This window comes from Hydra vulgaris, chromosome 11, assembly GCF_038396675.1.
Source record: "Hydra vulgaris chromosome 11, alternate assembly HydraT2T_AEP".
Lineage (NCBI taxonomy): Eukaryota > Metazoa > Cnidaria > Hydrozoa > Anthoathecata > Hydridae > Hydra > Hydra vulgaris.
This window is the reverse complement of record NC_088930.1, coordinates 21,575,001-21,588,707: the sequence shown is the minus strand read 5'-3', so window position 1 is coordinate 21,588,707 and position 13,707 is coordinate 21,575,001. Positions and strand designations below refer to the sequence as shown.

Here is a 13,707-nt window from a genome sequence, read left to right as displayed (position 1 = left end):
GGAATTAATATATTAAATCATTTTTTTAAATATAGTAATGAAACACTTTAAAAAATACAAGTTTTATTTAAGTTGTATTTAATACTGGCTATATTTTTCAGAGTCTACTTTTAAATATGCAAAATATTCTGTATAACTTTTAATCTACATATGTTTGTGCCAAATATAAAATATTGTCGTATTCGCTATATTACAACAAGTATAACTGAAAGTTCATATGCTGCATATATATGTAAAATAGATATACAGATTTTTTTGTATTTATGAAAGTGGACATTCTAAAAATAACTTTTCTATAAGTCTTGAAATAAGCATTAAATTATGGTTATTCATTGGATTTGTATTTAAACATTTGTGCCTGTTAAAATCACTAGCATCCTCAAAGCAATTAGTTACTGTAAATATATATTTATAGCAACTATAAATATATATTTATAGTAACTAATTGTTCTGAGGAGGTTTACCTACAGAAAGTAAACCAAAAAGAAGTGCATTTGCATTTGTGAAAAAATTGCATTAGTAAAGTATAATTTTAAAATGTACATTGTACAAATGTATGTAGTATATAGTATAGTAAAAATGCATATGTATATAGTGTATGTAAATGTATAAATGTAATAATATGATGAAATTAAAATCATAGTAATAAAAAAAAACAATTGTTTATTTTTTAAAGTTACTTATTATAACAGAATAATTATATTTGCTTTTGCATATAATCTATTATAAATGTATTAATTACTAGTACTATTGTTATTACAGTATTATGACCATCCAGTGTTCAAATGTTGAGTACACCATTTAATTAAAAATGAAATATATTGCAAACATGGCAGAAGGGAAAATAACATCTAGAAAACTATTATACATTATTGGATTAACATCAGTGTTTTGGTTTGCTATGAATGTTTTGTTGTTAATCGCAAACAATAAATATGCTTTAGATTCACTTGAAAAACTCACTATAACATCTAATGAAAAAGCTGACTCACATTATATGAGTCATGTTAATATACAACCATTAGCACCAGCATACAAACGAAGCTTTGATTTACCTTGGCTTAAAGATGAATTTTGGAATAAAAAAACTATTAGCTCTGAATTACCTGAGAGTGCAGTCTTATCTCAAGGTGCAGACCGACCTGTTTATGATATAAGTGCTAAAAAAAACATTAATCCAATGAAAGGTGAAGGGGGTGAGGCATCTTATCTGGATACTGAAGCAGAAAAACAATATGCAGAAAAGATATTTGCCAACCACTCATTCAATTCAGTTCTTAGTGATAAAATATCCTTGGATCGTACAATGAGAGATGTTCGTGGTGATCTGTAAGTTTGTATATATATATATATGTATATAAATATGGGTATATTTATAAATATATATATATATATATATATATATATATATAAATATATATAAATATATATAAATATATATATATATATATATATATATATATATATATTTATCAAATATATATATAAATATATATATGTATATATAAATAGGAATAAATATATATATATGTATATATTTTATAAATATATATAAATATATAAATATATATATGTATATATATAAATATATATATATATATATATATATATATATATTTATATATATATATAACTATATATATATAGATATATATAACTATATATATATATAACTATATATATATATATATATATATATATATATATATATATATATATATATATATATATATATATATATATATATATATATATATATATATATATATATATATATATATATATATCAGGGATGCGGAGTCCGAAAAGAACTCCGGCTTTATATCTCTACTTTTTCCAAGTCTGTAGTGTCCAGAAGCTCTAAACATGTTTGTTGACTTATGATCTGCTATAAGAAAAAAATTCATGAGATTTAATGACTTGAAACTTATTGTTTTTAAGCCGGAGTCCTTGCCGCCATTATACTTAAGGACTCTGGGTTCAAAAACTGATTGTTCCTCTAACCTAAAAATCTTAATTTTTTTTCTATTAGTAGTCCATAAACTTATTTATATTTTTAGAGCTCCTGGATAACCAAAAACTAGGATAAAGTAATTTTTTTGTGACTTTCAAATCCGGATTCCTTTTTGGGACTCTGCATCCCTGATATGCTACTGTGATCAAAAAGTAAGATGAATTTTTTTATAAAATGAAAAATCTTTATTTATTTTTCCAAATCTGTATCGTCCCCCTCAAAATAATCCCCCCCGGCCCCAATGCACTTTTGCCAACATTTTTTCCAGTCTTCGAAGCATGCCGAAAAGTCCTCGGTAGGGATATCCTTCAATACGCGTGCTGATTCACGTTGGATCTCTTCAATGGACTCAAAACGATTTCCCCGGAGTGGTCTCCGTGGGTGAGCTTTGGGAACAGCCAGAAGTCACACGGTACTAAGTCGGGCGAATACGGTGGTTGTGGAGCAACATGGGTAGAGTTTTTGGCAAAAAACTCACGAAGAACCAGTGCTGTGTGCGAAGGCGCATTATCATGGTGCAAAATCCAAGAGTTATTGGCCCATAATTCCGGTCTCTTTTTGCGAATAGCTTCACGCAAAAGTCGCATAACGCTTAAATAATATTCCTTGTTGACAGTTTGGCCAGTTGGAAGGAATTCGTAGTGCACGACACCACAATAATCAAAGAAAACAGTCAACATGACCTTGATTTTTGAGCGACTTTGACGTGGTTGCTTCGGTCTCGGCTCGCCTTATTCACGGTATTCACTCAATTGGTCGGTTGTTTCAGGGTCGTATGCGTAGACCCAAGTCTCATCGCCAGTAATAATTTGTTTGTAGACGTCTTGATAGTCAGAAAGCATTGCTTCACACGTTTTAACGCGACGCTCTTTTTCAAAGAAATTGAGAAATTTCGGCACTAAACGTGATTTGAGTCTTCTGAGGCCCAAATGATTCTTCAAAATCGCTTGCACCGACCCAAATGATATTCCAACCATGTCAACAAGGTCTTGAATGGTTAACCGACAATTTGCAAGCACCAATTCTTTGATTTTGTTGATGTGGCGATCATCAATCGAAGTTGATGGTCGTCCGGAGCGTTCCAAGTCATCAGCACGTTCTCGGCCTTCTTTGAAGTCTTTGTACCACTTGTAAACATTTTTTTGAGACATAGTCTCTTCACCGAAGGCCTTTTGCAACATTCGATACGTTTCAGCAACAGAAATATCATTCCACAAACAAAATTTAATAGCACTTCTTTGCTCAACAAAATTAGACATCATGAAAATCGCCGAATGCACTTTTGGTACTTCAGAAACAAGCGTAAACAAAAAAAAAAAATTATGAGTTTGACGTGTAATTTGGCGCAAATGTTAATGACATTCCTACCAACTTAAAAATAAAAAAGATTAGACGATTCGAATAAGGCGGGAAGTTTAAATTAAAAATTCACCTTACTTTTTGATCACAGTAGTATATATATTAGGGATATGACTTTTTTGCAACCTACTAGGCCTGTATCGTAATTCAATGAACTTTTATGTAAAAAGAACGAATAGATGTTTCATTTTGACATATTTTGAAAAAAGGTCACCCCAAAACCAAAAAATCGAATTTTCAATAGGTACACTTTTGTACAGTAAATGAATATTAAAGGCTGAAGATGTTGTAAGAGTCATACTCCTGTTGTTATTTTATTTATTTATGCAACATGTACTGTGATATAACAAAAAACATTATGTGATATATAATTATACAAGTATTACAAAATTAACAGTATCAAAGCGTCTAGTACAACAATATACATAACTGTCTGTGTCTATAGGCCTACTGTGTTTAGTACATGGGTCACATGATGCTCACGTCTCATAAAGAGTCTAGCGCTTATTACTTAGAATGAATCGAAGTTGCAGTTTGTCTTTCTTTCTGCAGGAAGCATACAGGTCTTGCATCACCTTGATTGCACGTTCAGCTATCTGATTACTTCGTGGTATGTCGATGACGGATGGCTCTTTCTTCCAGTGATTTTTGAATGACTGCAATGCCTTTTTGTAAGGCTTCAATACATCAGATAAATTCTTGAAGTCATTGTCATTGTACTTTTGACTACTAAACCAATGTTCTGCCCACTCATATGAAATGAACCTGCAAACCTTCTCCAAATTCTTTCTCGCTTCAGGCATAAGAATGAACGCCAGAATGGCGAGAATGGCTCTTGAGTTCCATCTGGCATTGCTCATATTAGGAATGTTCTGAAAGTGAATCAGAGGGAAGTTTCTTTGTTCTTCATAGAACCTAAACACTCTTGTTAAATGGTACAAAAACTTCATATCGTCTCTCCACCCTGATTTATCAAGAATTTCTACAGTTCCATTCACAAGCTTATCCTTCAGTTCATCATACTTATTCAACAGTTCAGACACAAATGGGTATTCAATGTTTGGAGATTTGGTATCACCCCCAAGTTCTTTGTCCATCACCAGACGGAGAATCCTGTCTAGTACGTGATGCTGACAACCGATAAATTGTGGTATTGTGACACCCTTTAATTTAAACATACGTTGCAACTTCACAACAACTCCATTTCTCTTCCCAGTATTGACGTTTGTTGTATCAGTAATGATCATCTTAATTGAATTCCACAAAATGTATTCATCAATAAGTTTGGCAATTTTTTCAGCAACAGTTTCAGCTTTGCCATCTTTTAAACGCAGTGCATCAAGTTTCACGTCAGTTCTTTCATTCTGAAGTACAACTACCTGATATTCCTTATCATCTATTCGTTTGCCGTCAAAGTGTAAGGACCACTGTTCCATTTTAAGTTGTTGTATCATTTCTTTTTTTAATTTACCTGCCTCTTTGAATATGGACTTGTAAATTGCTGATTGACTTGGAGTTGGAATATCAATACCTTGTTGTGATAATACATTGCCTATTTTAGCAGCTTTCTTTGTGGAAACTCCACTTGATGTAACCATACTTACAGCAAATTTACTTTTGTAGTGCTTTCTAGTTTTTTTCTGAGTGTCCTCATCATCGTCTTTATCACCGTCGTCGTCTTCATCATCTTCACTCTTACTTTTGCAGTTTTCAGATTCAGTACCACTGTCTGTGGTAGACAGGACTTATGATGTGGAAGGTATTGCTGTTCCAGACTGGACTTTCCTTCTCTTGGAAGGGTGAATGGTTTCTTTACTTGCCACTTGTCCTGTTGAGTACCCCACCTGTCCTTTACTTTCTTTTTGTAGGTGGTATAGACGTTTATCTTCCGAGGATAACCACTGGCCATTCACTTTCGTGATGTCAAATAATGCATTGAGAACATCATATTTTCCACGCTTGACACATTTATCATAGACCTTCAGCACCTTCATAAGCTTTGCTCTTATCACTTGATCAGACACACGTGGAAAATTCAGTTTATTGTCCCACAATTTTGTAATTTCCTTAGAAATTTGGTCTATTCGTTCTTTTCTTCCTTTAACATATGCTCCGAGAAACTGGTATCTTCCTACGATCTGCAATTGAAGTGGTATTCTGGATTTTTCATCGAGTGAATGTTCTTCTACAGCCACGCTTCCTCTTCTTCTGTGTGACTCTTGAAATCTCACCAAATTTTTAGTCCAAGTCTTCTTGTTCTTTGTTACTGTGGTATGACTTTTCTTGTGAGACATCATATAATATTGTTACGACTTTACGGATAGCTGAGCGTAAATATCCGTTTAATAAAGTCGTTTAATTAATAAAATACTTTAACTGTATAGTAATCCAATTATAGTTCGATAATCCAGTCAATGTTGATAACAGTTCGATAATCCAGTCCGTATCCTAACGATAATGCTACAACTACTTATACTTCGTACACTTACAGCGTCTTTAGTTCGCTACAGTAGTTCCTTATTAGCTCAGTTACACGCAGAGTACTTCATAGAACTATTCACATTATCAACACTGAGCTCTGACAGCAGCTCGCTTATATAATTATTTAGAGCTTCCAGAATGTTCTACTAAGTTCTATAATCTTCTACAGTCTGTTACAGTCGTCTATATCACCGTGGTAACACAATGACGTCATCACATAACAATTCCAAGTATTTGCCGGCACACGGCCGTTTCGTTGCCATGGTAACGTGTGGCGTTATATTTATAAATTCATAACAAAATAATGAAATAAATAGAATTAAGCTGAGAATTCAGCTTAAGATTAAAACATCGGTCAAAAATGAATGTATAAAAATGGTAAATCAAATTTTTATTTTGGGGGTGACATTTTTTTGTTGCAGAAAGCTATTTGGGCCTTTTTTCATGATTTTAGGTAAAAGTTCATCGATTTATGATACAGGAAACATTTTATTTGAAAAAAAATTAAAAAGTCATATCCCTAATATATATATATATATATATATATATATATATATATATATATATATATATATATATATATATACATATGCAGTGGTGTACATTTGGATTTTGGTCGTTATCCCGGCAGGCGACTGAGAGTAATAATTTAGCTAATCTTGGTCGCCTGCCAATGTTTTCAGTCGTCCATCACCAGTTAACAAATTTTGCATTTTTCGTTAACAAATTTTGCAATTCTCAAGCAGTAAAGTCTTGACTATCTCTCCTAAACTCGATTTTTTTTAAAACATTGAATTTTTTTTTTTGATTGTCACAACTATTTTTTATGTTTAATGAGGATTACATTATGAATAATAAGGAGAGAAAAAAGAAATCAAGTAATAATTGTTCAAATTAATGTTTCTTATTTTTTGAAACGTAATTAGATTAGTAGCAAAAAAACATTAAATAAAAGCAAACTTTTTATGTATTATCATTTTTAGTTACGCAACTTGGTTTTTATCATTTCTCTTAGAATGTTATAACAAGATAATATTTGAATAATAAATAATGCGTATGTACGCAGAAGGGGGTGGTCCTTATTATGTTAGATAAAAGTCATCTTAAGTTTTGGACGCATAAGTTTTGCCTAATTTATATTTGGACGCATAAATTTTGCTTATAGAATTATTGAAATAATAATAATTAAAAAAAAATCGAGTCGCCCAGTTGGGCGGCTAAACTGCATCAAAATATTATTTCCAGTAGCCCTTCCAAATATATATATATATATATATATCTATATATATATCTATATATATATATATATATATATATATATATATATATATATATATATATATATATATATATATATATATATATATATATATATATATATATCTATATCTATATCTATATCTATATATATATATATATATATATATATATATATATATATATATATATATATATATATATATATATATATATATATATATATATATATATATATATATATATATATATATATATATATATATATATATATATATATATATATATATATATATATATATATATATATATATATATATATATATATATGAAGAGCTCATTTTCAAAACGCTGTAAATCCATTTTTTGGGTTTTGAGTAGATCGAACTTTTCTCCTGCATAAAGAAATTAAGTATTTTGGAATAAGTTATTATTGATTTAGTTAAACATGTACTTTATTAATAAGACTATAATGTCTACTGAAATCGAGCGGTATAAAATCGATGTGTATTTTCAGTGGTTATTTTTGTTTTGTTTCAAAACGCTGTATATCCAAGTATTATTTATTAACAAAACGCTTTATATCCATTTCATTAATAAATTATATCTATTTATGAAACATAATATTATTTTATTATGCATTCTAAGATCTACCTTAAAATTTTGTTCTCCTTTAATATAAATCAGCAACTTTTTTTAAACAACTCACAAGTGCAACTATAAAAATATATAAGGTGTTAATGAGTATTTTATCTTGTATTCAATAACGTTATTAAAAAACAAAACAAAATAAATCATGTTATGCTGGAAATTTTTTTAAATATTTGTATCTTAAATTAAACATGTTAACAAAATTCACAGCTAAAAAACATTTAAATCAAATTATGAACTATCTTCTTCACTAAGGCTAGCATTATCTTCAGTGGCATTACAGAGTAGTGTTTTATACATACTAAGTATTCTGCCTTCTGCTCCTACAAGACCGAGAAGACGAAAAACATCGTCTTTCTTAGCAAGTTTAACACAGTTATTTAATTCCAAACGTTGTGGTCTAAATGTCTCCCATTAGGCTCAAAAATTTGGTCTCTTTTCTAATATCTAGCTGAACTTGACCAAACACACGATCAGCTGGCAGATATGAGTGACCTCGTTCTGGAAAAGTATGTGTAATCTGCAGTTTATTAAAATATTGTTTTCTTAGAGCTAGAAGCATACATGTCATATTTATGTTTTTGTTCTGGCCATAGCATGCATCAGAAAACAATCGAAGTGACAAGGCGTTGAAACATTTATCTTTTAAAACATTTTTAAGTAGATGTTCTATAGCTGAACAGATCATATTCGAATCTTTCCTATTTTCACACTCCATCCAAGTAAAAAAATATATATTGTTAACAGACTGAGACTTATCACCTTTATGAATAACAACACCAAGGACATAAAAATAAAGCTGTCTAGAATAGTAGGCTTCTCCGATTGATAATTTTGGTAGTACAAGGTTCTCCATCATGTCAAAACAGATAGTGATCTCATTGGGATGAATATCATTGAGAAAACTATAAAATTTTCTGGCTTTCCTTCGATGAAGAATGAAAAGAGCAGTTTTTAATTTTTTTGGTTATCAGTAATATTTTGGTTTTTCATAGCCAACTTATATGTTTGACATGTAGAGCATGTATCTGTTGCTGGGTATCCAAAAGCTAAATTGAAATGATTCATAAATACCCCATAATAATAATGGTAGCCTACAGTAGCTACAGTATAAGCATTGTTTTTATCCAAAAAAAGTTCGTACATCCGCTTTACATTTAAATCAGAGGGCAAATACTTACGTCCTGGAGCACCTTTTCTGAATATGGTTTTTAATAACTTCTTTCTTTTCAGAAAAAGCTATTTTCTTCCTGTCTCCTCCTCTATTTTCAGGTCTGGTTGTTCCATGTTCATACCAGTGTCTTGCAATTCTTAAAACTCTATCAGGTTTTATGGCTAGAATAAATTAATAAAATATTAACTTATACTCATTAATTTTTTTTAACAAAATATACATTCTATTTCTGAATTAAAAGTAAAGTAATTTTATACTTACACAATACTGAACAAAATGAAGCTTGGCAAACTCGTACTTTAATTCCCTCGCAGCATAAAAAGTACTCAATACTCATATTTCTTAACTTTATTCGATTATTATATTTCACTCTGACTCTTTTAACACTGATTATATTAAGCATTGACAGTATAGTAGCATCTTGTGATTTATTTGCAATACTATAGAATTCTGTATGATGATTTAGCAAATTATCCTTTGTTATATCTCGAGCCTGAAATAGCATCTTGTGATTTATTTGCAATAATATAGAATTCTGTATGATGTTTTAGCAAATTATCCTTTGTTATATCTCGAGCCTGAAATAAGTCAATCAATAAATAATTATTTTGCCATAAACACAAATAATACCAAGTAATCTTACATTGTGTATAATAAAAATTTAAACTCATAACTAAATTATAATTTCAACATACGAAGATCATTAAATTAAAAAAACTCACTTTGCAGTAACCTGAAACATGATTACATGATATAGTAGGAATTTTTCCTCCGCTTGAATGTCTAAATAACTTATTTTTCTCTCTTGCACAGCAAATTTTTTTTTTTCTTCATGATTTTAACGTTGACACAACACTTTCATCTAAACCGTCCAAATCAGCCATCTTTATTATTATTATTTAAATATGACTATTGCGCTTGCGTGGAATTAACTTTATATAAGCACGGATTGGTCATAAAAATATACAGCACATTGAAAATAAACTAAAAAAATTATACAGCGTTTTGAAAATAAATAATTTTTAGAGCCTAAATTAAAAAAAAAAAATTGAACCTAATTAATTAGTTACAAACATGACTTAAAAGTATCTAACTTTCTCTTCAAAATTATCCACTTAACGCAGTTTTTTCGAAATTGGCGCTTACCGCGTTTTGAAAAAAAGCTCTTCATATGTAGGGTAAAAATATATGAAATCATCCAAAAAAAATAATTTTCGACACCCTTACGTCTCAGAATTTGTTTATTTTTACACCACTTGCAGTCCATATCAAAAAAATAATAACTGCGAAAATTTTAGTTAAAAATACCAATGGGTTCCAGAGATATCGTCACTTGAAATAATGCTGTCTCAGCATTTTAGTGATTTTCTGAAGCAACTACAAAGCAACTTTGACATACAGTATCTTCATAATGGCTTGGGAAGTTTCCTAAAATTTGGTACTCTAATAGATTTTAACTTGAGAAATCCAAAAAAAGCACCCTCAAGACTCGATTATCTCAAGAAATGCCTCATTTGTCCAATTTTGTTCAAAATTATTGACTTCCCCTCCCACGGGAGGCCCCACGCCGCCCCCCATCTCCCTAGATTTATTTTTATTTATTTTTTTTACATAAAATGAATAAATAATAGTTGATTGTTAAAATACATTTTAAAAACATATTTTTTTAGTTTAAGTTTGAGAAACAGTTTATTTGCGTTACTTCAAATCGATAAATACTTACCTCTTATTGCAAAGATCTTTTTACGATTGCATGTCATAAATTTTAAAACCAAAGATATTAAAACGTTTTTAAAACATTTTGACAATCAATATCTTTATGTAGTTTTAGACTAATATAGTCATTGACATAATAAGATGGGAGTGATTTGTGATTTATTTAAACCCCCACCCCTCCTTCTCAGCCTACAATTCAAGAATTTGAAAAAAATAAAAGACATTTTAAATGCAAAATAAGTAAATAAAATAAAAACAAAATTAATTTAAACATAATTAATTTTTTTTGTAACCAACAGTTTATATTCTTCAAATCTAAATCAGATATGTTGTATGTTCGACCTGTATTGTTCGCGGTGTAGAAATTAGGCATATAACTTCAGAATTGAGCACCCAACACTCATCAGTTCTCATTGGCCAAAAGAAGTTTTTACCTGGTCCATGTGGATGCATGAATCTGACTTTTATATCAAGCTCACTTACATCTTCAGCAATCCCTACCCACCAAAATCCATCATAAAAACATGCAATATAATCCATTTTTTTAATATTTAATGAAATATCTACATAATGTTTGCTTTTTGGAATGATATCAATTATTTCAGTGCATGCATCAGTACTTATTTTTTTATAACTTATAGTGTTTGGAGCAATTGGAATAAAATGATGATACATCCTTGTGCCAGGAACTGTTCTTCCACCTAAATATCTTTTTTCTAATTGTGCTCGTGTTTGATCAATTTCTTCTTTTGAAAATAACTTAAAATAAATTCCATTTATCTTGGCTTTACAAAAGGAGTACATTAAATTAACATCTAAAATCTGCCCAGTAGTTATTTGTTTTAGACTTTCTTGACATACTACTCTTTTAACAGTCCCACCAATACCATCACAGGGGGATTTACCATGACTGGTAGCAAAAAATACCCATTCAGCATTTTAATCAAAGTCTTTACTGTGATGACAAAGATTGATAAAATTTTTAAAATTTTTAAATTGTGCTGCACAACCATCAGAAAAATTTCACACTTGATACATCAGGTAGATTTTCTTTGATATATCTAGTTATATCTTTCTGAGTCTTGTAAATAAATCCTGTGTCATGATCAACATCTTCTGAAAGGTAACAAAAAGATTTATGTTTGAGAAGTTTGTTCTCTATAAAATAAAGTACAATTGTATAAAGTGAGCATTGACTTTTGCTCCAGTGATAACTTTGAACCTCATCCTGAACAACATATTGATGGTTTTCAGCAAAATCTCCTAAAATTAAGCATTCGTTTTGGTTAAGATTTTTTTTACAGTTTTTTAAGTATCTACTTTGTGTTTTTGCAATATATGAATGAGTGGTAAGGTTGTCAATGCTGTCACATAATAAATCATTAAATTCATCAATATATGACCATTTTAATTTTAGCAGATATGGCCAGGCCCCTCTTGACCCCTCAGAATTGCAACGTTTGTTTAGAGGTTTCAAGTCACATAACTTTAAAAATATTTGTTTACCTAAAAATTTGTACCTGGCTATTTTTAGGGGTGACAAATCCAATGAAATGATCAGAAATATAAAATATTATTAAGTAATAATTTATTATTATTAAATAGATTTAGGCAATTTTTTATATAGCTATTTTTAATGCCCAAGAAACTCATGTGGCTTTGATGATATAAAAAATTTTTACACATCATTCTATATTCATTAATCTTTTAGAAAACATAAGCACTTTGATCTGCACGTATATGGATTTCTTTATATAGGAAACGGGGCACAGAGCCCACTTTTTTTATAGCAGAATATTGAGATTGATTTTTCTCTACCTTCCAGACTAGCTGGAGCTCTGAAACTTTTGGTATTTCTGAAGCGCTGATAAATGTGAGTATTAAAGTTGTTTCCAGGGCCCTAGATACCAGGGGGAAGAAGAGATGGGGCATATGCCCCTCCTTTTTTAGTGGAATCTTGAAATAGATTTTTCACTACTTTCCAGACTAACTGGAGCTCTGAAAATTTCAGCATTTGTGTAGTCCTGATAAACATTTGTTAAAATTGTTTTCAGGGCAGACTACCAGAGGATCCCTGGGGCTGGGGCAATTTTTTTTTTGATTTTAACAAAGTAAAGATAACTTTAAAAAGATTGTTTTCAAAAATTTATTATTATAATAATTAATTATTTACAAAATAAAACACAAAAAAATAAAGTGTCATTTGTTGTTACAGGTGCATCAGTGATATAAATTGTGTTGGTAATTAAAACTCAATACCTATCCACCCTAGATGGCCTGAAAAATTTGTTAAAAGGGCAGCGCGGGTTCATAAACATCTTCTACAGATGACAAATTTTAACAATCTGCCATCACCATAAAAAGATTTTAACATAATAAATTTCATTTATCATACCAATCCAATGAAATGCCTGTGTTGATGCATTTCATTTACATTTTATTTACACAGAAGAAACTCACCAAATTTCAATGTATCAATGTTAATTTACTGATTAGTTTATGGTATTTAAAGTTTAACTTTTAATACCATAAAAATAAAAAAATGTCTATTATATTAATACTTTTACTTGTTCGTGTAAAGCTAATAGTATCTATAGATTCTGGGTTAAATTGACGATAGCTCCTTATTTCAGGAATTATTCTACTTTTTAAATCTTTTTATGATGATGGCAGGTTGTTAAAGTTTTGTCATCTGTTATTCCAGATCTCCAAATTAATTCTTCTCTGGCATCTTTTCTTTAACAATCTTTTTAATCAGTTTTTCTACAATAAATTAGTTTATGACAAGTATTATTTGACAGTTTTCCAAAATCACATGAATCCATTCTTATTGTAAAACTAACTACTAAATGATAATTTTTTCTCTCTTTAACAAGGTTAAATATTATAAGAAATTTTTTAATGTTAAAAATGTTAACGATGAATTTAATAGGTAATAAATTTCTTTTATACTAGTGTAATGACATATTTTTTTGTTACTGTTAATAGTTCTTATTTAATAAAACAACTTGATTTCATATTTTAGAAATAAATATCAGTTTAAATAATGATTTTA

General features: G+C 29.7%; 1 protein-coding gene across 1 annotated transcript in view; it reads left to right on the top strand.

The window, feature by feature from the left end:
* Positions 1 to 749: 749 nt before the first annotated feature.
* LOC100198037 (polypeptide N-acetylgalactosaminyltransferase 13) overlaps positions 750 to 13,707 on the top strand; it is a 40,580-nt gene continuing 27,622 nt past the window's right edge. The window contains exon 1 of the mRNA XM_065810449.1: positions 750 to 1,329. Within this exon, the coding sequence (XP_065666521.1) occupies positions 812 to 1,329 (518 nt within the window). The 5' untranslated portion in view covers positions 750 to 811. The remainder of the gene's footprint in view (positions 1,330 to 13,707) is intronic.